We start from the raw sequence: 27,008 nt of genomic DNA, 5'->3' as shown, positions 1-27,008 counted from the left end.
CAGCTGGCATTTGCAAAAATAGCAAACGGGCCTCTCTGGGCCTGTCGGCTCACTGGAGAGGAAACCGGATAAGGGATCTTTGGGCGGTGGCGGTTGCTTTTCTCTTGCTCATCACTCCCCCATCTCTGAGGTCAGAAAAAGAGATTTTTGCTCACGTGTGCCACTGGCACTGAGCAAGGCAAAGTGGCGTCCCCGAGGCAGGTGACCAGAGGCTGGCTGTGCCCTGGCTCCTCCAAGGGGCCTCTCCCCCCGGGGGAACCCAGCCAGTGGGGGAGTCCCATCCGTCCGCAGAGCAGCCGCCCTCTCTGAAGGCTTGTGGCTCCCCTGGGCAAGGTCAGCTGATGCAGCAGAACACGAGGGCTTCCCAGGGCGTCGGGTTTGGTTAACGAAGCCCTCGGCGTTTTTAAGGAAGATTTTCAGCCAAACTGCCAACGACCTTGAGAAATTCTGGGTTCCCATCCCGCAACCGAAAGCTCAAAAGCAAGGCACAGTGTGGCACCGATGGTGGGAGCCTGGGCCTTGCCCACACCGCCCTCCTGTGAACGGTGCCGTCACCTGTGCTCTGCTCTGCAGTGAGGGGACGAGAATGCTACCTGCAACGGTGCTTGAGGGAAGGCCAGTGCTCTGCGAAAGTGGCGCTGTGAAGAGGGGCTGGCACTCAGGTCACTGCAAGATGCCAGAGTTTGGTCTCAGGGCGGGGGTCCCATTGCATGCCAGAGGCAGCCCCTCTGGGAGGGCTGCAGAAGGGAGCTTGGTCTCCTGAGGCCTGGCCACGCTCAGACCTCAGGCGCTGAGCTTCTGCTGCCGGGCCTCACCGGGTGCCTGGCTGCCTGCCTCCGCCACCCCGAGCGGGAATCCGCCCACTCAGTGCCTCCTTCGGCCCACCCCGGACCCTCAGACTCGACACAGCCAGAGTGAGTGCATCACACACTCGACCCACGAAGGGCCTGCTTCCTGGAAGGGAGGCCTCTGTGAGGTGGCTCACCTCTGTCCTGCAGGTTTTCTCCCAGCTGAAGTTGATTCTGGAAAGGCCTTAGGAGGCACCAGGCAGCCGAACCCCCTGGGTTTCAGGTCTGGGAGGGGAGTGGGACTTGACAAGGGAAAAGGCTGGGTGCTGGGTTAACCAAGTTCTGAGGTGTCCTGGGAACGCAGCAGGATTTTTATTCACCTTTGTGTCCTCAAGACCCAAGCGTGGCTTTGCGGGGTCAGGGGGTGGGGGTCGCTTGTGACTAAGCTGGGAACTGAGCTACAGGGCTGTGTCTAGGCTCTGAGGGGCAGTGTGACCTGTGCCCTCGGGCATCCACGAGGGCACCGTCTGACCAGCCTCCCCAGACCCCACTCTGCCTGTTGGCTGACGTTTCTGTGCCTTTCACCTGCAGGGGCAGCAGGAAGTCCGCTGTCCCGCTCCCGGCTGGTGTCCTGCCTCAGGACACCCCCTTCGGGCTTCCCTGGTGGCGCAGTGGTTAAGAATCCGCCTGCCAATGCAGGGGACACGGGTTCAAGCCCTGGTCCGGGAAGATCCCGCATGCCACGGAGCAACTAAGCGCATGTGCCACAACTACTGAGCCTGCACTCCAGAGCCCGTGAGCCACAACTACTGAGCCTGTGTGCCACAACTACTGAAGCCTGCACGCCTAGATCCCGTGCTCCGCAACAGGAGAAACCACCGCAGTGAGAAGCCCACGCACCGCAACGAAGAGTAGCCCTTGCTCGCCGCAACTAGAGAAAGCCCGCGCGCAGCAAGGAAGACCCAACACAGCCTAATTAATTAATTAATTTTTTAAAAAAGAACACCTCCTTCATGCTCTTTCCCTATCCCTGGGGATCAGGGAGCAGGCTTTGGGCTGTGAAGCTCCTGCTGCCTGCGTGACCCAGCCTCCATGCCTCCCCTGCTCCGGGGCGCCCCTTCCGCCAGTTTCAGCCTTGGCAGCCGTCCCTGCCTCCAGCAGACTGGGGTGGGAGAACTTTGTTCCCTGGGCCACTGACTCAGGCCGAGCAGATGGCGTGGCCTCCCTGGGAAGAAGCAGCCCTGGGTGCCTGGCTGGTGTGGGGTGAGTGCCCCAGGGCTCCCTTGTCGCGTGCAGGTCTTCCCACCCGAGAATGCGGTCCGCTCTCTGTGGGCGCACGTTCCGGCCCTTGTCCAGCGAGAGCCACTGGGCGGGTGGCCGCATCACTGGTTTGGGCGGGAATGAGAGCCGTGCGGGTGTGGGCACCAGAGCCGGGGGTTCCTACTCGTGCCCCGCACTCATCAGGGAGGAAAGGCCAGTGGGAAGATGGCGATGGCGGCCACGTTCATCGCCCAGGCCTGGCACTCAGGGCCCCCGCTCAGTGATCCCCAGGACGACCTGCCGAGGTTGGGGTGGTGTTGGCCACTTCCACAGAGGAGGGAATGAGGCCTCAGGTGCCCAGACCCAGGCCTGCTGACTCCAGGTTCACACTGGGCTGCCAGCCGGTGCGGGTGGCTGCCCTCTGCCCACTTTTTCCACTGCTCTGACCTCAGCGAAGGACCGTGACCTTTCCCCTTCTATAAACATCTGCCTGCTCACTCCCGCACCCCAGGGTCCGCTCAGGTCTCAAGTCCAGGCCGATGTTTGCTTCCGTCTGCACAGGACAGGGGGCTCCGGGGCATTCAGAGACCCCCCACCTCCACCACCCAGTGCCCAGACCCTGGTTTCTTGGTTTGTAAAGTGGGACGCCAGGGAAGCCCTTGCTGTCTAGAGCACGTGTGAGGGTCAAATGCAGAAATGTGTGTGGGTCTCTAAGGCCGGATAATTCAGACTCCCTTGTTTGCTGACTGAGCTAGGGAGGCACTTGGCACCCAGCCCGGGGGCATAACCTCCAGGGATCTCTTTCTTTATCTGGAAAAGGGATTGGGGCATGTGTGGTTGGGGACAGGACAGAAATGTCTGTTTATCCACAGGACAATGCGTAGTGCCTAAGGCGTCCTCAGGAGTAAACCCACCCAAGTGGGAGGAAAGAGCGTGCCTCCCTGGGAATAGTTGAGACGTCCCTGGAGGATGGAGAATCTCCGTGCCAGTGGTACCAGCTGTAAGGCTGCTCACCTGTAGATAAGTGAGGAAGATCCCGCCTGCAGCCCTGAGCAGAGCAGGCATCTGGTGCCCAGGACGAGGGCGAGGTTTGCATCCCACACCTGCTCCCGGGGTGTGCGCCATGGACCGCCAGGGCCTGCTTGCTTCTGGCTGCTCCGCTGGGCAAGCGCTTCCCTCCTAGTGGGTGGGTGTCTGAATCCGGAAGCCGGTGCAGAGGATTAGGTGCTGCCAGTAGACCTGCGAGGGGGAGATAACAGGATAGCATCTGAAGTTCACTGGCTTTCAGAAAGGTGTGGGAGTCAAATGTTTCCACTCTGAGGCCCAGCTGGTACTTGGCACCCACTGTGAGCGGGTCCCGGGGGCTCCCTTGGGTCGCTCCTCCATCGGCGCCAGCTGGAGCATGGCTTCTTTCTTTCAGACCCACAGACAGGCTGCGGAAGCAGTGCGGGGAATTCTCTCACACCCCTTACCCCAGTTTCCCAAACATTGACCACGTTTGCTTCATTATTTCCATGTTTTTCCCTGAACCATTTGAGTGTAAGTTGCAGGTATGATGCCCTTAAACTCCTAAACACTTAAGTGTTTTTTCCCTAAGAATGAGGATATTCTCTAAAGTTACCGCAGTACAACAATTAACATTGACACAATACTCGTTTCTAAAGTACAGACCTCATTTAAATTTTGTCAGTTGTCCCCCTAATGTCCTTTACTGCAGCTGAAATCCAAGATCCAATCCAGGAGCACGTGTGCATTTCATTGTTCTGGCTCTTTAGTCTCCTTTAACCTGGAAGTTCTTTAGTCTTTGTTCCTCGTGACCTTTGACACGTGTGAAGAGTACAGGCCAGTGGTTTGGTGGAACGTCCCTCAGTCTGGGTTTGCCTTGTGTTGGCTCCCGATTAGACTCAGGCTGGGCATCTGTGGCAGGAACACCCGCAGGTCCTTCTTAGCCGCCCGTCAGGAGGCATGTGATGGCCGTTTCCTGCTGGTGATGTTAACCTGCATGACGCGTACGGGGGTGTCTGCCAGGTTCGTCCACTTTGTATTAATAAGTAAGGACTGTGTGCTCCATTTTAGAAGATGAGCCAGAGCCCAGCGAGGCTGCTGCCCCACCCTTGACATTCGCACTGCTGGTGGGACCCCGGGCGCCCACTGCCCGCCCTCGCCTCTGCCCCTGTTGGCTCTCAACTCCCGAGAGCTTCTGCCCCAGCTCCACGGCGCTTCCTGGCTTTCCTCCTCATCCAGACTCAACGTTGGTGCACCCGCCACTCCTCTCTCTTTTTTTTTTTTTTTTTTGCGGTACGCGGGCCTCTCACTGTTGTGGCCTCTCCCGTTGCGGAGCGCAGGCTCCGAACGCGCAGGCTCAGCGGCCATGGCTCATGGGCCCAGCCGCTCCGTGGCGTGTGGGATCTTCCCGGACCGGGGCACGAACCCGTGTCCCCAGCATCGGCAGGCGGACTCCCAACCACTGCGCCACCAGGGAAGCCCTCCTCTCTTGACTGTTCTGTCCCCAGCAGATCTACCCCAGGCCCAGGGCTTCCAACCCCACCCTTTTGCTGAAGCACCCAGGCTTCCTGCCTGGCTCTAACCTCTTTGGCAGCCTGTCCCCACCCCCAGTCTGGTCTCTCCTGAGGTGGGGGAGGCATTTCCACTCGCCCATCCTGGGCTTCTTCCTTCCCCTCATCTTCCACAGTGGGTCTCAGCGAATCTAGCCTGTTGTATCCCAGATACCTCCCCACCCCCTCTGTCCCCCCCAGTCAGAGGTGCTGTCTCTGTCACAGCCCCACATGTGCACCCTCTTTCCATCCTCGCTGCTCCCAACCCAGGCATCTTTTCCAAACACGCAGCAGGTCGTGCCCTCCACCACCGTGTTGGGTGAGAGGCGGACGTACCCAGAGGCCTCGGCAGCCTGGCCCGTCTCACTTTCAGCCGTGGGGTCCCTGCCCGCAGCTGTCAGACCGGATCTTTCTTGGACACACCCAGCTCCTTCTTCCCTCGGGTCCTTGGCCGTGGCTGTTACTGTGCTTGGGGTGCGTTCCCTGCAGATCAGATCTGTGTGTGGCTGCGGCTTCCTGCATTTAGGTCCCCACGTCCGTGCCCTCCTCGGAGAGGCCCACTTAATATCCAGCCCCCTGCCCGGTAATTCACAAAATGTTACCTGTTTTCTTGCCCTTGGGGCACTAGTCATGATCTGAAAGGACCTTGTTTCTGTCTGTTTTTTTCCTTTTCTCTTCTCCTTCCCTGGGTCTACCTCCTGTGAGCGCCGCGGCCTTCCTGCCTTGTTCTCGACGCCCTCGCCTGGCGCTGTGCCTGGCGAAGTCGATGCTCGGCGGGCCGCCCTCTCTCCCCTGGTCTGAGGGCTTCCCTCTTCTCTCTTTCTTCTCTTTATTTCCTTATTTCTTTTCTTCTCTTGTCTTTCTATTTGGTCTTTATTTCCCCTTATCCGTCTTGTTGGCCATAATATGATGCTGAGGTTTTTATGTATAAAAATATATATATATTTATGCTTCTTACTTAAAACAAAATGGTTGAGTCAAGCATTTAACCTTTACTGAGAAATAGTTCACGTGGTTAGCTGGATGAAGGCACCGGAGCAAGGGTAAAGGACCGAATGCCAGTTTGGGCTCTGCTGTAACAGCTGTGTGACTTTGAACACACTTTTTAAAGCTCGCCTGGGCCTTGGTTTTCTTCATTTGTAAAATGAGGCGGGTGGTTGACCTCTGAAGATGTTCTACATTCTGGGATGTAAATTGCCCTCAATTTACTTTTATTGTGATAAAATATGTATTGATATAACAGAATGTGCCATCGTAACTATTTTTAAGCGTATGGCTCGTTCACTGGCGTCACGTACCTTCACATCGTTGTGCAACCATCACTACCGGCCATTTCCAGCACTTTTTCGTCTTGCAAAACTGAGACTCTGTCCCCTTTAAACAATCCCCAACCCCACCCCCATCCCCTGGCCCCCCCACTCCCACTGTCTTGTCTCTGTGAATTTGACTCCTCTAGGGACCTCATCTAAGCAGAATCATGCTGTATTTGTCTTTTTGTGACTGGCCCATTTCACTGGCCCTCAGGTGGGTTTCATGACTAATTTACTTAGTAGCCCTTGTAGCAAGAAAGGTTTCTGCAGTTTGAAGAAATCTGCATTTTAACCAAGTAGAGGCTGTGCTTCCCTAGAGCACACTGATGCGGGTTCGCTCCTGGGGAGATCCACTGTCACCCTCCCTGCCCAGCCAGACGGAACCCTGAGGGAGGGACGCAGGGGTCAGTGTGGGGCACGAAGGTTCTAAAGTCTGGGGTTGCCTGGACAGCTGTGCCCAGCAGAGGGGACACTGACATTACACACTGTGGTCATGCAGGGCTGCTGGCTCGTCTCTGAAATTGCTTTAAAAGCTTGAAGTGCGGTGCTTTAGAAATTATAGTGAGTATTAGAGTATGAGGGTAAACTTGGGGTGCCATCTGGGTGTGAATTTGCTCCGCCCCGCAGGGAGGAATCGAGGCAACAGTGGTGCTGGCTTTCACGCGGGGCTGCTGGGAGGCTGGCGCGGGACCCCCGCTCTTCCTGGGGACCCTCCGAGCTGAGGTTTCTCTAACCTGGCCATGACTTCCCTCCCTAGATGCTGAAGTTTCAAACTATCCGTGGGGGCCTGAGGCTCCTAGGTATCCGCCGAACCTCCACTGCCCCCGCTGCCTCGCCCAGTGTCCGGCGCCTGGAGTACAAGCCCATCAAGAAGGTCATGGTGGCCAACAGAGGTGAGCACAGCGGGAGCCAGTGTCCAGCCCCTGCCCCAGCTCCCTGCCCCTTTTTCTGCGTCTCTTAGGATCCGGGGATCTAAATTCCCATCCTGTTGCCCACCCCCGGCCCCAGGCGAGATCGCCATCCGCGTGTTCCGGGCCTGCACGGAGCTGGGCATCCGCACCGTGGCTGTCTACTCAGAGCAGGACACTGGCCAGATGCACCGACAGAAAGCTGACGAAGCCTACCTCATCGGCCGCGGCCTCGCCCCGGTGCAGGCCTATCTGCACATCCCAGACATCATCAAGGTGGCCAAGGTGAGCGGGGCTGGGCTGGGCTAGGGGCCTCCTGAGGGCCAGGCCTGGGTCCTGTGTCTGCCCCCCGCAAAACTTGACCCTGCTGGCAGTGAGTCCCTGTGAAGGGACGAATGAGTGAGTGAGTGAAGGAATGAGTGAGTGAAGGAATGAGTGAATGAGTGAGTGAGTGAAGGAATGAGTGAGTGAATGAATGAGTGAGTGAGGGAATGAGTGAGTGAGTGAGTGAGTGAAGGAATGAGTGAGTGAGGGAATGAGTGAGTGAGGGAATGAGTGAGTGAGTGAATGAGTGAGTGAGTGAGTGAATGAGTGAGTGAGCAAATGAGTGAGTGAGTGAATGAATGGAGCAAGTGCGGGGGAGCAGGTGCGAGGGCTGCAGGGTTTGGGCGGGCCTGTGTGAAGGGCTTTGAGGTGAGCTCCACTCTTCTGACGCCACCAACCCCCCGCCAGGAAAACAACGTGGATGCCGTGCACCCTGGCTATGGGTTTCTGTCAGAGCGAGCAGACTTTGCCCAGGCCTGCCAGGATGCCGGGGTTCGGTTCATTGGGCCGAGCCCTGAGGTGGTCCGCAAGATGGGAGATAAGGTGGAAGCCCGGGCCATTGCCATCGCTGCAGGTGAGCATGGGGGCCACACAGCTCCTGAGGGGGGCCGTCTGGGGCGGGGGCGCTGCTGGCGGGCTTCGGCCTGACCTGCCTGTCTCCCAACAGGTGTCCCCGTGGTCCCCGGCACAGATGCCCCCATCACTTCCCTGCACGAGGCTCACCATTTCTCCAACACCTACGGCTTCCCCATTATCTTCAAGGCCGCCTATGGGGGCGGGGGGCGCGGCATGAGGGTTGTGCAGAGCTACGAGGTGAGCAGACGCCGCGGGCTGGGAGACCACCTGCAGAGGGACTGGGGTGCTGGGGGCGGGCGGGGCCGCGCACGGCAGAGCTTGGGACCCACTGTCTCCTTGGCCCTCGCCTGCCCTCCCAGGAGCTGGAGGAGAACTACACCCGGGCCTACTCGGAGGCTCTGGCTGCCTTCGGGAACGGGGCGCTCTTCGTGGAGAAGTTCATTGAGAAGCCGCGCCACATCGAGGTGCAGATCCTGGGTGAGTGGGGCGCGTTCCCAGGGCCACAGCGCGAGGCGGCTGCCAAGGGCCCGCCCCTTCTGCTTGGGGAAAGCTGCAGGGGCTCTCCCTCAGGAAGGCCCTCCCCAGGAAGGTGGGCTGTGGGGCCATGCTGGTCGGGCCCAAGGCCTCCGTTGTGCCCGTTTCTGTCCTGGCTGAGCCACCGCTGGGAGCCGTGCCGAGCGGCCACAGTGCTTGCGCGGGGATCGCCAGCAGCTCAGGGGTGTCTGGGTCCCAGGAGGAGCTGAGTGCAGTCTACCTCCACCCCAGGGGACCAGTACGGGAACATCCTGCACCTGTACGAGCGAGACTGCTCCATCCAGCGGCGGCACCAGAAGGTGGTCGAGATCGCCCCTGCCGCCCACCTGGACCCCCAGCTTCGGAGCCGGCTCACCAGTGACTCTGTCAAACTTGCAAAGCAGGTGAAGGGCAGGGGCTCTCGGGGACAGAGTTTGAAAGCCAAGGGCACGGGCTCCTCCCCATGTGGAGACAAGGAGCCCATTCCTGCAGGCTTGCTTTGAGCTCCTGCTGGCATAAGCCTCACGGCCGGCGGTCACTGGGGTCCAGATGTGGCCAGCTGCTGCAGAGCAGGGAGGCCCAGGATGACCAGCTCCGGGACGGGGGCAGGAGGATTGAGGGCTGATGCGGGGCCCTCGGGATCCTTGCTTTGCAGCCGCAGAGGCGTTGGGCCCAGAGGCCAAGCCTGGAGACCAGAAAGGCTGAGAGGAGGAGGGAAAGAGCCACTGGCCCCTCCTTAGTGCCCTCTGCACAGATTGAGTTTCTGCGCAGCACCAGCGAACCCCTGGAACAAAGGGAATGAGAGTCAGTGGGATCTGTTAAGATTAAGGAACAGTATTCAGGCATCTCTTCCTTCCTCACTTACTGTTTTTTTTTTTGGCTGCGCTGGGTCTTCGTTGCTGCGTGTGGGCTTTCTCTAGTTGCGGCGAGCGGGGGCTACTCTTTGTTGCGGTGCCTGGGGTTCTCATTATGGTGGCTTCTCTTGTTGCAGAGCACAGGCTCTAGGCGTGCAGGCTTCAGTAGTTGTGGCTCGCGGGCTCTAGAGCGCAGGCTCAGTAGTTGTGGCACACGGGCTTAGTTGCTCCGTGGCATGTGGGATCTTCCCGGACCAGGGCTCGAACCCGTGTCCCCTGCATTGGTAGGCGGATTCTTAACCATTGGGCCACCAGGGAAGCCCCTTGCTTACTCTTAACTGTCCCCTACATCACATCTATTGCAACCCATTTGCTCCCCAGGTCCTCCTCCGCCTGTCTCTGCTCTGCAGGGATATGGAGTGACTCCCCCAGGCCGGCCCAGGAAAGTGCCTGCCACACGTGACCAGGCTGCAGCAGGGGCCCTGCTCTCTGTTCCGCTGGGGCCCTCCTGACCCCACCCCCACTCAGAGGCCAGGCATCCTACCCCCGCCTCTGCCTCCCCATCCCAGAGGCCCGAGTGGACATCTCTTCAGATCTGCTCTCCCCGGCTGCCAGGTGGGCCCCTGGGCCCGCTCTCCTTCCAGACCCTAGCTCCCTCAGGCTCTCAGGCAGCCCGCGCCCACGGACCATGGACGCTTCTGTAACCTTCCCCAAATGGAAAGCCAGCCACGGCTAACATGCAGCATTGATTAGGGTCTGATTATAGTTGAGATTTTGGTTCCTTTATAAGAGGACTATTCTTGCCTTGAGTTTGGTCTTATTTATTGGCTTATGCTGTGTCTCCTTCCAGAACAGATTTGAGGGAGCTGAGTGAAGTCTAGTTTGTGGTTTTGGTAGGACCAGAAGTGAAGCTAGAATTAGGCTTGTATTTTGAGTTAGAGCCTTATCTGTTGGTTCCTCTCAAATGGCATCTCTTTGGGTAGTGGCCAGAAGTGATGATGGAGTAAAGTAGAGGGGAACTTTCTGAAGACCCTCCAAGAATAAGAAGGGTCCAGGAGAGGCCAGGGTGTGCACAGGTGGGCCTGTGCCCAAAAGCTGAGGAGCTGCTGGGTAGAGGGCACCGTCTGGGCCAGACAGGAGCTTCTGCTCGTGTCTCACCCGGACAAGCTGTGTGCAGCCCTCAGAGGTTCCTGCGGAGGCCTGGGGTAAGATGTCCAGGCCGGGGCCCATTGTGGGTTTTGGGCTCTCGCCTCCCGGGGGCAGGGCTGGTGGGCTGCCTGCCATCGGTTGGGGCAGGGTTTGCTGCAGTCTGTTCTATTATGGAACCAACCCAGTGGGTGAGCCTGCATCCCCATCGGGCTCCCACCACTGCACCCCTGCTGATGAGGCCACCCCACAGGTGGGCTACGAGAACGCGGGCACGGTGGAATTCCTGGTGGACAAGTACGGCAAGCACTACTTCATTGAGGTCAACTCGCGCCTGCAGGTGGAGCACACCGTCACCGAGGAGATCACCGAGTGAGCACAGGGGTCGGCCCAGTGACGCAGGGGCAGCCTCCGTGACCAGCCCGCGGCTGCAAACGGCGGGGAGCAGTACTGGGAAGGGGCGTCTCCCCCATCTTGTGTGAAATCCACATCAGGTGGTTCCTAGGGAGTGGGCAGCGGGAGCTCAGCTCATGTCCACTGGTAGAGAATATTTAGGGATCCAGGTACTTATTTTTTATGAAAATTATTATTATAAAAGCATTACATGGTTATTGTAAGAATTAGTACAAAGGAGCAAATAAAAATGACTCAGAACCCCACCCATCAGAAACGGGATGCTGAGGAGGTTCCTGGCAGGCTGTGATGTGTGCTGCACATAATGACCTCACTGGAAGAAGGTGCCAATCAACCCCATTTTTCAGATGACGAAACTGAGGCTCAGAGAGGTTGAGAGAGTTGCTCAAGGTCACACAGCTGGTCGTCTCCAGCCCTGTGCTGTGTCTCCTACGCCCACACTAAATCTTTTGGTTTTTTTCCATCTTTATTTACTACATAAGTAGTTTGACACAACTGAGATGTTTTGTATAGAACTTTTATTCTACATTTAAAATTTAATATTTGTCTAAGGCGTTCCCATTCTTTCCAAATACTGTAAGTGGCTGCACACTATTCCATTTTCTGGGTATTTTATAACTTATCTACATATTCCTCTATTTTTAGACAATCAGGTTGTTTGGCTTTTGTAGTTATTAAGGGTGTGTCAGTTAACATCTTTGGGCCTAAATCTTTGCCCACCTCTCTGAAGAGTTCTGAGGACAGACACCTTTAGTAGGATTACCTGAGCAATGGATAAGCAACATCTCACCTGAAGAGCCTTCAGGACCCCTTGTTCCTATTTGTTCTCCCACAAGCATTGCGTAGAGACATTCCAAAAAAACCTGCCCATTTTATAAACAATTAATATGGCCTTTCATGGTTTCAAAATACATACATTGAGCCTTTCAAGTGTTAAACCCTAGCTTTGGGTCAGTCCATCTCACCATGGAACCTTTCGGACAGTTCCTTCCCCGACCCCTGACCCCACCTGAGACTGAGGATGCTGCTGGGGCGCCTGCCTTTGCCCGGCAGGTGCACGGAAGGCCTCAGGGTCCTTGCTCGCTCGAGGTGAAGGCTGAGTTGAGGCACATGCTCCGGCCTCGCCCTCTGGCCCTGTGAGACTTTCCCCATTGCGTTGCTGTAAAATTGTCGTCAATCTTGAGCCTGTTCGGAGCCTGTTCTGCTAAGGACGGGAGTCTTTGCTTGCTCGAGAGCAGAGGTTTTATGTCAGACAGACACAGACTGGGGTGCAGCTTCCTCCCGAGTCACTAGCTGCGTAGAGCTTGGGTGGGCTGCAGCCTCTCTGACCCTCGGGCTCCTCCTCTGATGGGAATGACAGTGACTCCCAGAGCATTACCGTGGAGGTGAAGCTTGGAAAGAGCACAGCCATGGTCTGCGGTATAGACGCGGCGGTGCATGGTAGTCATCCTCACTGCTGTGGAGTGGTTTAGCAGGAAATGCGAAACGCTGAGGAAGATCCGCCAGGGCAGTAGTTCCCAGGCCGTCCTTATCATAAGCCTCGGTGACAATAAATTTAAAACCTTGAGTTTTTTTTAACAGCCGTTCCACTTAGATTTGTTGCTGTCCTTAGGAGCATGGCAGTCAGCGAGGGTGTGCTTAGAAAACCAGGCACATTTGGAGAGCTTTGTACTGTGAGATCTTCTCTGAAGGGTCTTTCTTGGGGACGGGCCCAGCTGCAACATAGGTCCTGGGAGGGTGGGATCCTGACCGCGATGGCGCCCACCGGTGTGGACCCTCCAGTAGCTGCGGCCCCATCTCAGCAAGCCTGGCCTTCACTATAACCCTGTCGTCTTGCAAACTGGCCCCCAGCCCCACCCAGCACACACCCTGTGGCACATACCACTCATAAGAATGAGGGTCTGAGCCTTCAGATCCAGGCTTGGCCAAGGGAGGGTTTGGGGGAGGCAGGAGGACAGAGACCCCAGGGAAGGAGTAGGGCAGAGCGTGGGGAGGAGTAGTTTGCGAGGGGGTGCAAGATCAGGTAGATGCTAATATTTCAGCCACCCCTCCGGCTGCCGCGTTCTCCTCATTCAGACTCTGCGGGTTCCCAGCCCAGTCTGGTTGGGAGGAGGCTGCCGAAGGGTCAGCCGGCAGGGGCGGGGCGGGGCCGGGGCTGCCCTGCCCATCCCCTGCCTCACGCTCTCCCCCTCCTCTGCCTCTCCCCCATCCTGCAGTGTGGACCTGGTCCACGCCCAGATCCACGTGGCCGAGGGCCGGAGCCTGCCTGACTTGGGCCTGCGGCAAGAGAACATCCGCATCAACGGCTGTGCCATCCAGTGCCGGGTCACCACTGAGGACCCCTCGCGCAGCTTCCAGCCGGACACCGGCCGCATTGAGGTAGGGCCGCCTTCCCGCTGAGCCCGCCACCAGTCTCGGCCTGCTTGCAGACGCTTCTCCAGGGGGCACGAGGGAGCCTGTGGGCCCGGCAGTGAAGGAGGCCCCTGGCTTGAGCTGACAGGAAGCTGGCTGAGAGTACGTGGGAGCCAGGCACTGTCCAGGACTAAAGGGGAGAGCACTCCCGGGGAGAGACGGCCATGTGCACAGGCCGGAAAGGCCAGCGGGGGGGGATCACGTGGAATAGGAAGCAGACCAGCTGGGTGCCAAGTGCACGGTCCCTGGGAACAAAGTGTCACAAGAACCCAAAGCTTCACTGCCCACCGAGCAGCGCTGCTGGCTTCTGTCCTGCCTTCAGTCTGAGGGAGACCCTGGGTGCAGCAAGGGATTGGGGCCCGTTATGTCTCAGTGGAGGGGACGGGCTGGGCCAAGGGACCCATCAGGGATGAATGAGGGAGTCGGGGAGATGGAGGGGGCCAGGGAGGAGACCCAGAGGCAGGCTCTGCCTGTCAGGGGCTGAGAGAGGGCCTGGGCGGGCTCCCCTGCCCCTCCCCTGGGCACTCCTCTCTCCCCTTCCCTCCCCTCCCCTCCCACTCCAGCCTCTGGGCCCGCTGCAGGCAGGCGCCCTCTGGCCTGCTGGGACTCCTGTTCCCTGGTCCTGTCTCATGCCACCAGCTAAGGATACCTCCAGTCCTGCACGTCAGCAGTGCTGTCACAGGCTCTGCTGGTTTACTGCTCCCCATCTGGCCCGAGCCTCTGAGGAAGCAGGATGCGTGCAGGAGTCCAGGGAGGAGGGCGAGGGTGATTTTGAGGCAGACCCTGAGTTCCTGAGACAAGTGATGTGGGGTGGCCGGGGAGGGAAGGGGAGCTGTCTGGATTCTGAAAGCCGCGTAGAGCTGCTCGGCTTGAGGCAGAGCTGCCGCCGGAGTTGCGTTTCTGGAAGGGTCCAAGTCCATAGGTGGGGGCCAGCCCCAAGGCCAGAGTGCTGTGCACTGAGCGGCCCTGACTTCCCTGCCCTCGGCCGGGAAGGGGCAGCTCGGAGACACAGCACTGCCTTGCTGCACCTCCACCTCCGGGGCCTGGCTCCTCCGAGCCTAGTTTACCGCAGAATATTTTTAGCTGACAGTTCCTGCTCACAGCTGTGTGGTCACCCTTAAATATTTTATTGAGTTCCTTTTTATTGAACACGGGCCTGTGTCCCTTAGACGCGGAAATACGGTGCAGCGTGTGTCCCAAGCCCCCCCGGCTGTCTCTCCCGCCCCGTCTCCCTGACCTGTGCCGCACATGGGTCGCCTGCCCCGGGTGCAGGCTCTCCCTCCCCCTCCACAGTGGTTCACGCCCCAAGCCCCTGTCCCCATGCCGTGGCCCCCCTCCCCGCATCCGACCGTTTGGAGCCCCCCTGCATCCCCATGACGCCTCTCTGACCCTCCCTCTCTGCTTCCCTTCCTGGGCCCGTGGGCTCCTGTGTGTCTCCCTGCATCTGGCCTGGCTCCCTGTTCCTAGTATTAATCATCCGCTCACTGGCTCCTCCCATTTGGAAGGAAGGGAAGGTGGGGGGACACGGAGGCCTTCCCTGTCACTGCGTAGGTTATACGCCCCCTGGCCCCCTGGCCTGCCTCCGCTTGCCTTGCTCTCGTCCTGCAGCATCCTTGTCACCCGCCTGTGTGTTTCCTCATTTGTTTGTCTGCCCCCTTCGCCCAGCAGGCTGGGAGCCCCCTGCGAGCAGGGGACTCTGTTTTAGCTGCTCTGTCTCCACTACCTGGCACGAGGCGGGCACACATGCTGTGGAATGAATGAGTGAACTAATGAATGAACCTGAAAAGCAACAGGGTTGGTCAGGCGGGCGGGGTGGCAGGTCGGTGGGATCTGGCCGGCTTGCCCTGGTCCCTCCGTGCCCTGCAGGCTCCGCATCAGCCCTGAGTGCTAGGCGCCAAGCCCTGGGGCTGGCAGGGCACGCCCTCCCCATCCCTTGTCCTGCCCCCTTTCTCCTCTTGGGGAGGAGGGAGCGGTGACTGTGGCCCTTCCTCCACACGGTGGGGTGCCCCTGGGTTTGCTGGCAGAAAGTAAGAACTTGACAAGCCAGAGTTGGGGTTCACCTGTGCACGGCCCTCAGCACCCTGCCGGCCCATGCTGGCCTCTCCCCGCAGGTGTTCCGGAGCGGGGAGGGAATGGGCATCCGCCTGGACAACGCCTCTGCCTTCCAAGGCGCCGTCATCTCCCCCCACTACGACTCCCTGCTGGTCAAAGTCATCGCCCACGGCAAGGACCACCCCACGGCCGCCACGAAGATGAGCAGAGCCCTTGCCGAGTTCAGAGTCCGAGGCGTGAAGGTGAGAGTCTGCAGGCCCGAGATGCCCATTGGCCTCTCGGTCAGGCCCTGTCAGTTGTGTATAGCTGGAGATGGAATCACAGCCACATACTGTCTTGTCCCTGAGGCCAGCGCTGCTTGAGTAGCTGCGGGCACTCCCTGGGCAGACGCTGCCGTCAGACACTCTGCAAGGCAGGAGGGGCAGAAGGACGGGGCTCTGCCCCTCGGAGATCACGCTGCCCAGCCCCCTGTGGAGGGTGGCGGCCTGGCAGACCCACTCCTCCTCACCTGAGAGTCCCGGGGGATGCTCTCCCGTGCTGAGGACACCATCCCCTGCCCACTGCGCACGGGGAGCTGGGTGGCTGACGGCCCTGCGCACGGTACACGGGGAGCTGGGTGGCTGACGGCCCCTCCGCACCGCCCTCTCCTCGGCTGCTCCAGCCCTGCTGCGTCCAGGCTCGGCGCTGGGTCTGGGGCGCATGGGCAGCGCTGTCCTCTCTCAGCCCCACATCATTCCCCTCACCTGTTGACATGCTCCACAGTGTCTGGCAGGTGCTCCGAGGGTGCAGAAGCGTTTTGAAAAAGCACGTGGGAGGGAGGAGCCTGTGGGGCTCAGCCCACCTCCCAGGGTCCGTGTTATGGGGCCTCTGCACTTCCGTGAGGAGCCTCAGGGCTCCCGGTCGGGGGGCCATTTCCTGCACACGTGGCAGAGACGTGTCGTGACGTGTGCTCCACCCGCTTCTTGCTGCGGGGGCTTGGTCTCCTACCACGGTGTCCCAGGGCTGCTTCCGGTGGGGGGTGGCCAGTGTGCAGGGGGCCCGGCCACCCCACCCCTCGCCTGCCTGCTTCTGTTGCTCTGTGTTGTCCTGTTGGTGACCCCGGCTGGTCCCCCCGTGGTTGTGCCCGTGGGCCATAGGACCCTCCACCTGTCCTATGGGCTGGAGGGCTCCTGAGCGCCCACTGCCTTAGAGCTGGCAGGTGGAGAAGGGAGACCAGGGCCACGGGGGCCTTGAAGGGGCCGAGGAAGGTGGGAGGCTGACAGCACGCTGGGGCACCAGCATCCTGCCCAAATGTGCACCTGGACCAGGCCACTGGCCCTGCCAACCCTGCGCCGCAGCCCTGCAGGCCACCTGCCCTCCCCCGCCTTCCCCTGTGCCTTCTCCACCCTCTCTCCGCGGCCCCTTGCAGGGCTCACGCTCTCCTGCTCTTCTCTGTTGAAGACCTTGTTTCATTTTATTTAAACCAGGATCTCTCTTGGGCCACATCCAGGTATGTGTTCTGGGGCTGGGCGGGCAGGCACACGTGTGTGTCGATGCCATGCACACATACAAGTGTGTGAGCTCGGCCTGCCACATGTGTACGCACGCACCTTATCGCGCCAACTCTCACTGGGCTGCCATCAGAGCCACAGTGGGCCCCCTTAGGCAGAAAGGGCCACACACCCCTCAGCACAGGTACAGCACAGCAGGCCTGGGGTGCCACGCCCACCCTCCGCAGCGGGACCCGGGCACCTGCATGTCCTCGAAGCACTGGGTACACGGGCTGCGCCACACGTGCCCGGAAGTGTGTTTGGAGCACTGACTCCTCCCAGCTGATGCCCAGGAGCAGTGGTTGTTTGAAGGCTGGAGGAGGCCTGTCTGGGCCAGAGGCTGGTGGGGACCTGGGCCTGGAGGAGGCAGGGCAGGGCACGCCGCCCCGCGACTGTGGCTCCTTGAGGTGGGGACTAGAGCAGGGGCCGTGTGGGCGTGGTCCCCCTTGGTGTTTGCCCCTGGGTGTCCAGCAAGAGCAAAGCCACGAGGGGCGTCAGTGGAGCAGTTGAGAGCCAAGATCTTGCTCAGGGCCTGCATCCCTGACAGGAACCTTCTGGGGGGTCCCAGACTGAGAGCAGGGCAATGGGATTCCAAGTCCCTTTCCAATCCCTTTGGAGTGACATTTTATACATCCAGAAGGTGCCCTGGCCAATGGTGAATAAGGTTGTCACCCACGGGAGCCAATGGGGACTTCCTTACTGAGTTGCTAAGAACGTTACCAGCCCAGGTCCCTTTGCCCAGAAGGGCTGCACCGCCTCCCACCTGCTCCCTTTGCTACCCAGTGCACTGTAACGCCCATGCCAGGTGAGGGCGAGACATCCTGCCCGTGCGCTGTCAGGAAGGGGCGTTCCCTGCACTCAGGACGTGGGCAAAGAGCACAGAGGCACTGGGCCCCACAGCACTCCAGGACCCGAGGGCACCCCAGGCTGGCTGGGCCTCCACGGGGCTGGTAGCCCCAGCACTGACCCCGTCTTGTTTGTGCCTCCACTGGCCGGAGTCCCCCCTCTCCTTTCAGGAAACCTAGCAGGGCAAGACCAGAGACTAGCGGTGAGGTGACCCCAGTAATTTTATTATAAAGAAAAACAAGACTTGCACTTGGTGGCTGTAGCCCCCGCCTCGGAGGCCGTGAGCACCTGTCACAGGGACCTGTCCCATTTTGCCCGACTGGAGGCCAGAACCAAGGAGAGCGCCCCCTGTCCTTCCCAAGGGACCCAGGGTAAAACCAGGAGGGACTCCCAGGCAGCACTGACCCAATGGGCCAGGAGGCTGCCCACCCCACACCCTCTCCGCCCACCCCGGGCTGGCTCCCTTGCCATCACACCACACTCTCTTCCAGCCGCTCGGCGCTGCCCCCCATGCCCCGGCACCCGGCCCCGAGCAGCCCCCCGTGCACAGAGTGGCTCCGTCGGGCCCAGGCCCCTCCGAGGCGCCTGGCGTACCCGTAGCACCCGCCTGTGTCTCCCAGGTCCAGGGAGCAGCTGCGCTGGGGGCGAGGCGGGGGGCTCCGTGGTGGGTGCGTCTTGGGTGTGGGGCTGGGGCCCCCGTTGGTCTGGGATTGGACGTGGCTGAGCTTGAGGGGGAGGCGGCCATTCCCGGCCCCCCGGCCCCGAACCAGCAAGGCCACAGTGAAGACCAGTAAGGCAGCCACCAGCACCCCCCCGACAGCCACAGTCAGGGTCCCGCCCAGCACGTGGGCCTGCAGGGCGTGGCACAGGGGCATGGCTGGCAGCGTGGAAAAGTGGGCACAGCCCAGCAGCCTAGTGGCTGTGAGGTCGGAAGGCCCAGCGGCGGGTGACAGGGCCAGCAGACAGAGGTCATAGTCGGCACCCGGGACCAGGTGTTTCAGCAGGAAGTGGTGGCTGGAGGCTGGGACGATCCTGTGGGCAAGGGCAGGCAGTCAGAGTGCAGGCAAGGGGGCCCAGGCCCCAGCCCACCCCCACCCGCCTCACCACACGCCCCCAGGCCCCAGCTCTGAACTCCCCCTTCCCCAGGACCACACGGGCCTGTGTGTTCACTAAAGAAGGCAGAGAAAACAGGACAGGCACGTGTGGCCCTGGAGCCGGTTGTCAGGGGCCAGAGAGGTGTGCACGTTGACACCCGGGCCCAGGGCTGGCCTCGAGGCGGTAGAGAATCACACGCCAGACGCACAAACACCACGCGTGTGCGGGCCAAGCCCACGAGCTTAAATGCAGACGGCCGCCAATACCCGAGGCCTCCCCCTCCCCTCCCCCTGCAGCCCCCACTCGGCCCAGGCAGCTCAGAAGCTGAGGAGGGGTGTGTGGAAGCCCCCGAGGAGGCAGAAGGAGCAGGAGAGGTAGCCAAGCCCGAAGGGTGGGGCAGGGTTCAGAGGAGGGCGGCGGGGGTGGCGCTGGGGGCACGGACTGCGAAGCCCCTCCTCACCGGTACACGAGGGTGTCGTCCTCGCTGCTGTTGTATTGGATTTGGAACATCCACACGGGGTCCGCCGGCCGCCCTGGCCCCCAGCTCACTAGCCCCGAGGTGGCGGTCACCTCCGTCACCTGCACGGCTGGCTCAGACTCCAGCGTCCCCTCGCCCTCGGCAGCAGTGCGGGCTGAGGCGGCGATGTCCGAGGGCCCCGGGCGGGCCCCCTCGGTACTGCCGTTCCCTCCGTGGGGTAAGGCCAGCACTCGTAGTTCTACCCGCGCTGTGGCCTCGCCAGCAGGGTTGGTGGCAATGCAGGTGTAGCCCCCCGCGTCCGCGGAACCCGTCACCCCAATCTCCAGGGTCCCGTTGGGAAAAGCCCGGGCTCGGGAGGAGTTGCCGACTAGCCGGTCGTCAGGGCCGACCCAGTGCATGGTGGGCGCAGGGTCGCCGAGGGCCCGGCACCGCAGTGTGGCCCGCTGGCCCTCCAGCACCCAGAGGCGCTGCGTGTGGCGGGCAATGAGGGGCGGCTCACAGGAGAACTCGCCCTCAGGCACCGCCCAGAAGTAGCGCCCGGCCAGGCTGGGCGGGGAGGCGCAGGTCTCCAGGTCGTCCGGCCGGGCGAGCCGCCGCAGCCACAGCAGTTCGCAGTTGCAGTGCAGGGGGTTCCCACTGAAGCTCAGCACCAGCGGGGCAGGCGAGGCCTCGGCATTGCGCCCCCGGGAGAAGAGCGGGTCGGGCGCCAGCGTGGCCAAGCGGTTGGAGGTGAGGTCGAGGCGGGAGAGCTGGCCGAGTTGGGCAAAGGCGCCCGGGGGCAATGCGTCGATGAGGTTGTGGTCCAGGTTGAGGGTGTGTAGGGCAGGCATGGCGCCGATGCCGGCCCAGGGCACCTGCCGCAGGTTGTTGTAGGACAGGTCCAGGTCCTCCAAGCTGTCCAGGAAGTCGTCGAAGGCCCCCGGTGCAATGCGGCCCAGCTGGTTGCCGCTGAGAATGAGGTGCTGCAGGTTGACGGGGCCCCGCAGGCTGCCAGTGCCCAGCTCCACCAGCCTGTTGCCATCCAGGTGCAGGGAGCGCAGGCTCTCCAGGTCCCCGAAGGCGCGGGCCCCGATGCGGGTGATGGCGTTGCGGGACAGCGTCAGGTCCACCAGCCCCGTCATGTTGCGGAAGTCTGGCGGCCCTAAGGCCTGGATGAAGTTGTCAGCCAGCCGCAGCTCCACTGTGCGCCGGTCCACGTTGGGTGGCACGAACAGCAGGCCTCGGTGGGCACAGAGGGTGCTGAGCGACTCGGACAGGTTCTGGCAGACGCAGGGCAGTGGGCAGGCGGCCGCTCCACTGGCCAGCAGCAGCAGCAGGAGCGGCGGGGCCATGGTGAGCGCCCTGTAGGGAAGGGTCACAGCCCAGGCACAGGTGGGTCTGGCACAGGTGCCCACTTGCCCCAAGACCCAGTCTCAGGGGCCAGCTTCGAGAGCCTGGCCTGGCGGTGGGGTCAGGGTCAGAGGCCCAAGGGGTCCCCCAAGGCTGAGAGAGGGCTGGAGCCTGCAGGGCCAGGGCCCCCAGAGTAAAGGTCACATTCCCCAAGCAGTTAGGGGGAATCCGGGCTCTGGGTACAAGGTGAGGCTTGAGGCAGGAAGCGGAGGTGGCCACGAGAGCAGGGAGGGTCCCGGAACTTCCTTTCCCCGGTGTCCCCTGGAATCTCCGGCATCCCTTCGGCGCCATCCCCTCCCCCGCCTGCTAAGGTGCCCCTCCCCAACCCCTCCCCAACCCCTCCCGTGGCCCCTTGCCCCTCCCTGGCCAACCCCCAGTCTGTCCCCCGCGGCCCCCTCACCTGGTGTCCGCAGCTCAGGGGGCGCGGGCCGACCTCCCCGTGGGCCCGGCCGGCCCCTGCCGACTCCAGGCGGCTCTCCCGCGGGGGTGAGGCCCGGGGCTGACCAGCCGCCCTCCGCACGCCTTCCGGCCCATGGCGCTCGGGCCCGCGGCCCCGGCTCACTCGGTTCCCGGCACCTTTTCCGCGGCGCGGCGGCGGCGGCGGCAGCAGCGGCAGTAGCGGCAGTAGCAGCAGTGACAGGCAGGGGGGTGCGAGCCAACGAGCACGCGCACCGTGGACACGCACGTGGAGAGCGGACGTGGAGGGGCTCGCGGGGATCCACCGGGGCCCAGGCCGGCTCCCGAGGTCACCCGGATACGCGGCCACTGCAGAGCCCACGGGTGGCTCCTGGTCACGCCCGAGGCCCGGGCCGGCGCGGACCCGCCGCGCAGCCCCCCGGCGCCGCCGCAGTGCACTCACCCTGGCACAGGCGCGCGCGCCCCCGGCCACCCTGGCGCCCCTGCATCCTGCACCGCACTGGCGCCTGCTGCCGCTGCGCGAACCGTCACTCTGCAGACAGCCAGACAAAGCGCCAGCCCGCGGGCCCCTTCACCATCTCCCAGAGACGAGAGAGTCTTCGTCACATGTCGCTGGGCACCCTCCCGAACACACCCACGCATGTCCACACACCCACACGTCCCCGCACCCACAGGCAGGGCCGGGTGCAAACCCGCACTGTTGCTGGGACCCTTGCATTCACAGACACACGCTGAAGGTCATAACCGTTCTGCATTGCCAAGTCACGTGGAGGGTCCCCAACAGACACGGGCCTTGCGGGGGGAGGAGAGGGTTTGGGGCGTCGCCTCTCCCTCCCCCCAGGAACGGCTCCCGCGGGGTGGGGCCGAGAGGGCTCGGCCTTGGGTCTGGCGCCGTGCTCCGCTCCCGCTGCCGGCCCCTCCCTCTTTCCCGGGCTCCCCGCCCTGCCTGGTGCGCTCCGGAGCCAACCGGTCTCCGCCTCCGACCCAATTGGTGTGCGCGGCGCGGTTCCCAGCTGGCCGGCGGTGGCACGCTGTTTCAAGCTGTGCGTCAGTGGTCCTGGCTGTGCCGGCGGCCCCTCCGTCCAGCTTCTGCCCCTACCGGGCCATTTCCCTGGAAGAGTGGCCCGGGACAAGCTCGGCTTAGACGGATCAGCTGAGAAGGGGCTCCCGGGGTGTGTGTGTTAGTGGCGGGCGGGGCGGGGGGGGGGGCGTGAGTTCCCTGCTTTCTACCTCCGAGATCCGGGGCTTGGGTGGGAGCGCTGAGGGCTGAGAACCAGGTCGGGCACTCTGGTCTTTCGTCGTGGCTGCCCAGATGGGAAACAAGGCAAGTCACCACCTCCCCCAAGTATTTCCTGGTCCTCAGGCTACTCAGATCCTTTCCCTTACCTCAGGGAAACAGACGGAACTCTAATCCTGCCTGGTACACCAGGTAACCTTGGACAAGTTTTTTAACCACTGAGACAATTTTCTTATCTATGCCAAAGAATATTAATTTTACGTGCTTCATAGGGCTGAGAGGAGAAGAAATGAAGCAGCCTGTGAGGGGCTGAGCCACCTGGCCGCTGGAAGCCATTCTTACCGTTGCCACTCCCCCGGCCTCGGCTGTTGCATTTGTAAAATGAAGGCACTGGATCCTAGCCCAGGTCAACTCTTGCTCAGTGGCATTAGATATCCCCTTGTTCCTCTTCTCCCCATCAAAAATGTTTTCATTCACTCTAAACGTACGTGTTTACTGGCATCCATCGTGTTCCACTCTGTGCAGGGAGTTGGGGTACATCAGGAACCAGATGGGCCTGGTTGCTATCCCCATGGAGTACAGATGGGATGACAGAGGCTCCGAAAATTACAAAGGGGGAGGGGTCTACAAAAGGGACATGCAGGGTGGGACAGGGGAGGCCTCTTAGGATCCTTCCCACCCCTAGGTGGCTCTAGGTTCTTCAGATGGTTTAACTGGTTTCTTCATCTCAAATGCCATGCCTTGGCGCAGGTGAAATGTCCCCATCTCTTTAAGAGGAGCATTGACTAGTCTCAGGGACAGACAGGCAGACTGGTCACACCAGACAGGCACGAGGCAATGTCGGCTGGGCCCCACTCTGCAGTGGCCACCAGTGGGATGCTGGCTGGGGAGGCACCCTTCCCATTCCGGGCCTCCAGGTGATAGGAGCCCTGGGGGAACAGGTAGGATCTCACAGTAGCAGCAGGGCCCAGCAGCTCATGCTGGGCCTGGAGTCCCTACTGAAGGTGCCACCAGAGATCACGAATGGGTGACACATTGGAGCTGCCTTCTCTGAAGTAACAGCCAGGCTGTAGCCATATGGTCATAGGCACACGTACACTGGAATCCCTTCCACTTGCAGTCATGGGGCATCTCTCAGCGCTGGCTCCCAGGCCCCCATGTGGCCTCTAGGTTGGACTTTACCCTGCCCTAGCGTCATTCTGTCACCCAGCTGTTTAACGAGCAGACCTGGGGGCCCTTGTGCACAAAGCACGTGGGCACCGGTCCCTCAGACAGCACCCATGCTCCCGGGCATGTGAGGGATACAAACAAGCGAAAGATGATGAGGCTGAGGGAGGAACTTTCCAACAGCTGATCCCATGGAGTCCTAGAAAGGGAGCATCCGGCTCCACTGTGAGGGTGGGGGATGAGGACAAAGGTGGTCTTCGAGTTCAGACTTCCAGGAAGAGCTTACCAGGCAGGTGTGGAGGTGTGAGAGCACAAGGCAAGATTGGTGTGGCTAGAGGTGGCCATGATGACGAAGCCCGGCAGAGGGCATGGCCTGAGGACAGGGGTCACAGAGTCTAGAGATGGCTGTGGTAGAGTCGTCTGGCTTGACCAGTGGCACAGGAGTGGGGGGTGAGGGTGATTTTAGTGGAGGTTTTGGTAACTGGGTAGATGGTGAGACACCCAGCAGAAGGCAGAGGACTGGGTGAGAGAAGCTGATTTTGGACCTGATGAGCTTGTGTGAGGGACACACAAGGACAGATGCCCAGGAGGCATTTCCACTTTGGGTCTGGAGCTGGAGGCCCAGGACAAGGCCACCCAGAGAGAGTGTGCTGTGTGGGAAGAGGCCCAGTGACAGCCCTGAGAACTCCATCCTGCAGGGGTGGGAGGAGCCCCCAGTGGGGACCAGGGAGAAGGAGGGGAGCAAGATGTCTTGGAAGCCCAGGGAGAGAACATCCCGGTGGGAGCTGTTAGCAGGAGAAGGCTGGGAAGGTGGCCCCTTAACTGGAAGGAGGGGCCGTAGGGAGACTATCAGGGCATGGCCGTGTGCTGTGTGTGGCGGGGAGGGTGCTGGAGGCGGGAGCCTCTTTGAAGAGGTGCAGCTAGCAGGGCCAGAGGGGACCGCTTTATGCCGAACCGCTGTGGGGAAGGCCGAATCCATCTAGGCTGTGGGGTGGGAGGAGGTGCTTATTTCCAGATCCCTGAGGAAGGAGAAGGTGGGGCTCAGCACATGCTCCACGGCAAGCAAGGAGGGCAGGACGGGCTCAGGCCCCTCACGGCTTAGGGGACTCTGCCAGAACGGGGGTGGGTCTGGTGAGGAGATGGGGGAACGCCACTCCGCAGGGAGGCTTCAGCCTCAGCATGGTGCCCTGGGGAACTTGGGCAGCTGTGCTAGCCTAGGGTGGCACTTTTAGCCTCTCCTGTCCCTGTCTGTGCTGCACGGTGACACCCTCCCACCCGCCTCTGTCCTGCAGACCAACATCCCCTTCCTGCAGAACGTGCTCAACAACCAGCAGTTCCTGGCAGGCACCGTGGACACCCAGTTCATCGATGAGAACCCGGAGCTATTCCAGCTGCGGCCTGCACAGAACCGGGCCCAGAAGCTGCTGCACTACCTTGGTCCGGCCCCGAGACTGCCCTTCTCTCCCCTCCCAGATGCTTTGCTTCTGGCTCCCTGCCCAGAGAGCTTCCTAGCAGCCCCTGCCTCTGTCCTCAGTCTGGTCCTGCACCTTCTTCCTTTGCTTCACCCTCCCACCCCGCCCACCTTCCTTGCTCCTGATCTTAGAGGCCCCCTTTCCCATCCATGTGGCCGTCACTAGGTCCCCACTGCCTGGACCCAGGAGGCCCTGGCTTTGGAGAGGACGGGCCAGCTGGAAGACCAGGGATCCTGGAGGAATCCCCCCATCCCCGAGCCCAGCAACTCTCTGCCCTCAACTCAGGCTCTGCCCAGCCTGCCCTGACCCACTGCCCACTCTCTCCCCAGGACACGTCATGGTGAACGGCCCAACCACCCCGATCCCCGTCAAGGCCAGCCCCAGCCCCACGGACCCTATTGTCCCTGTGGTGCCCATAGGTAGGTGAGATTCATTCTGCCACCTCATAGGGGAGACAAAGAGGAGGCTGCCCCCTGCAGGATGAGTGCTAACGCCCCAGTCTGCTCTAGGCCTGCCCCCAGCTGGTTTCAGAGACATCCTGCTGCGGGAGGGTCCCGAGGGCTTTGCTCGAGCGGTGAGGAACCACCAGGGGCTGCTGCTGATGGACACGACCTTCAGGGACGCCCACCAGTCACTGCTGGCCACGCGTGTGCGAACCCACGATCTCAAAAAGATCTCCCCCTATGTTGCCCACAACTTCAGCAAACTCTTCAGCATAGAGAACTGGGGAGGTAGGCTGGAGGAGGGATGGGATGGGATGTGGGACAGTGCATGGCAGGAATGTGGTATCCACAGTACAGGCAGGCCACTCGGGCTCTCCAGGAATAGCTAGAGATGTTAACACTGAGGGAACGAGTGAGAACGGAACAAGGCACGACATTCATGTGTTTAGCAAATAGTGACTGGTGCCCGTTCTAGCCAGTCCTGGTGCTGGGCATGAGATCGCAGAGCTGAGACCCAGGCAGCTCAGGGTCAGGGAGGAGATGCCTGCCTGTTAATTATAGCACAGAGAGTATGGGGTGAGGGCTGTGAAAGCGGATGCAGAGAGGACACAGTAAACCTGAGCTGTCGCAAGAGATCAGCAAAGGAAAAAGTCTGCAGGAATTGTGGCTGGGACGCGAGGGGTGCTGAAGATGAGCAGGGCCTGGTGGTAGGGCCAGAGGCTCAGGCTGCAGAGCTGCAGGGCGTGGTGGGGTCCCCAGGACGTTTCGGGGTTGACCTGGGCCTCTTGGTCCCTGTGCAGGAGCCACATTTGATGTTGCGATGCGCTTCCTGTACGAGTGCCCTTGGCGGCGGCTGCAGGAGCTCCGGGAGCTCGTCCCTAATATCCCGTTCCAGATGCTGCTGCGGGGGGCCAATGCTGTGGGCTACACCAACTACCCCGACAATGTGGTTTTCAAGTGAGCCTGGGGTGGGGTGGGCAGACACTGCACGATGTGGCCCAGCAGATGCCAGGCCACAATGCAATGGCCTGTGCTCCCCACAGCGGGCTTGAAACCAAGTCTCTCGGTAGCTGTACCCAGCAAGGGCTGCAAGTTACAGTCAGAGAACTGGGAGGGCTTCCAGTGGAGGCCCCAGGAGGGCAGGTGACTTGTCCCAGGCCACGTGGTATAGAGCTGGGGCTGAAACCCAGGCCACACTGTTTCCCTCAGCCTGCCATTCCTTTGCAAAGCAGAATCCCCAGCAGATTCTTCGAACTTGGGCAGACTGAGCTGCACTGCATGCGACTAGCACAGGACAGCTCCGGTCCTTGCCGGATGCTGCTGGGGCGACCCTGCCCAGCCCAGGCTGCCCTGGAGAGGCCTTGTCCACACTATGGACATACTGTGGTGCCCCTGGCTCTGTGGGTGCCACGCCCCCTGCCAGACCCGACTGTCACATATTATTCCCCAGGGGCTGCAAGTGGGCCAGGAGGCAGAAAAGGATGTGCTGCAGGGAGTGGGATGGCGCTAACCCCTGAGCTCTCCTACCCACTCAGGTTCTGTGAGGTAGCCAAGGAGAATGGCATGGATGTCTTCCGGGTCTTTGACTCCCTCAACTACCTGCCCAACCTGCTGCTGGGCATGGAGGCGGCGGGCAGTGCTGGTGGTGTGGTGGAGGCCGCGATCTCCTACACGGGTGACGTGGCCGACCCCAGCCGTACCAAATATTCACTGCAGTACTACATGGGCCTGGCTGAAGAGCTGGTGCGAGCTGGCACCCACATCCTGTGCATCAAGGTGCCTGGGCCCAGCCCACCCCCAGGAGTCTCCCCACCATGTCCCTC

General features: G+C 61.1%; 2 protein-coding genes across 6 annotated transcripts in view; one reads left to right on the top strand and one right to left on the bottom strand.

The window, feature by feature from the left end:
- PC (pyruvate carboxylase) overlaps positions 1-27,008 on the top strand; it is a 106,706-nt gene that overhangs the window by 77,210 nt on the left and 2,488 nt on the right. For 4 of the 5 annotated variants that reach the window (XM_082659783.1, XM_082659784.1, XM_082659785.1 and 1 more), the window contains 14 exons: positions 6,671-6,806; positions 6,922-7,106; positions 7,554-7,719; positions 7,813-7,958; positions 8,081-8,198; positions 8,487-8,638; positions 10,488-10,606; positions 12,865-13,027; positions 15,172-15,354; positions 24,563-24,707; positions 25,072-25,161; positions 25,252-25,473; positions 25,986-26,142; positions 26,721-26,961. In XM_082659783.1, the coding sequence (XP_082515909.1) occupies positions 6,671-6,806; positions 6,922-7,106; positions 7,554-7,719; positions 7,813-7,958; positions 8,081-8,198; positions 8,487-8,638; positions 10,488-10,606; positions 12,865-13,027; positions 15,172-15,354; positions 24,563-24,707; positions 25,072-25,161; positions 25,252-25,473; positions 25,986-26,142; positions 26,721-26,961 (2,223 nt within the window). Of the gene's footprint in view, positions 1-3,023; positions 3,137-6,670; positions 6,807-6,921; positions 7,107-7,553; positions 7,720-7,812; positions 7,959-8,080; positions 8,199-8,486; positions 8,639-10,487; positions 10,607-12,864; positions 13,028-15,171; positions 15,355-24,562; positions 24,708-25,071; positions 25,162-25,251; positions 25,474-25,985; positions 26,143-26,720; positions 26,962-27,008 lie in introns of those variants that run through there. The other variant, XM_082659786.1, reaches the window with a different exon arrangement.
- LRFN4 (leucine rich repeat and fibronectin type III domain containing 4) lies at positions 17,708-20,406 on the bottom strand. Its single transcript, XM_082661289.1, has 2 exons — positions 19,043-20,406; positions 17,708-18,519 (listed from the first exon to the last, which is right to left on the bottom strand). Exons 1-2 carry the CDS (start codon positions 20,389-20,391, stop codon positions 17,958-17,960), a joined length of 1,911 nt encoding a protein of 636 aa, XP_082517415.1. The 5' UTR covers positions 20,392-20,406; the 3' UTR covers positions 17,708-17,957.

This window comes from Grampus griseus (genome assembly GCF_964374135.1).
Source record: "Grampus griseus genome assembly, chromosome: 8".
Lineage (NCBI taxonomy): Eukaryota > Metazoa > Chordata > Mammalia > Artiodactyla > Delphinidae > Grampus > Grampus griseus.
Note: the sequence above shows the minus strand (reverse complement) of the source record. Positions and strands in the feature narration are given on the sequence as shown.

What these genes read in the sequence shown, in the direction of transcription:
- LRFN4 (XM_082661289.1), bottom strand. Translation starts at nt 20,391, where the DNA reads ATGGCCCCGCCGCTCCTGCTGCTGCTGCTGGCCAGTGGAGCGGCCGCC. An exon ending in GACGACACCCTCGTGTACCG is followed by an intron (nt 18,520 to 19,042) that starts GTGAGGAGGGGC and finishes CCTTGCCCACAG; the next exon opens with GATCGTCCCAGCCTCCAGCC.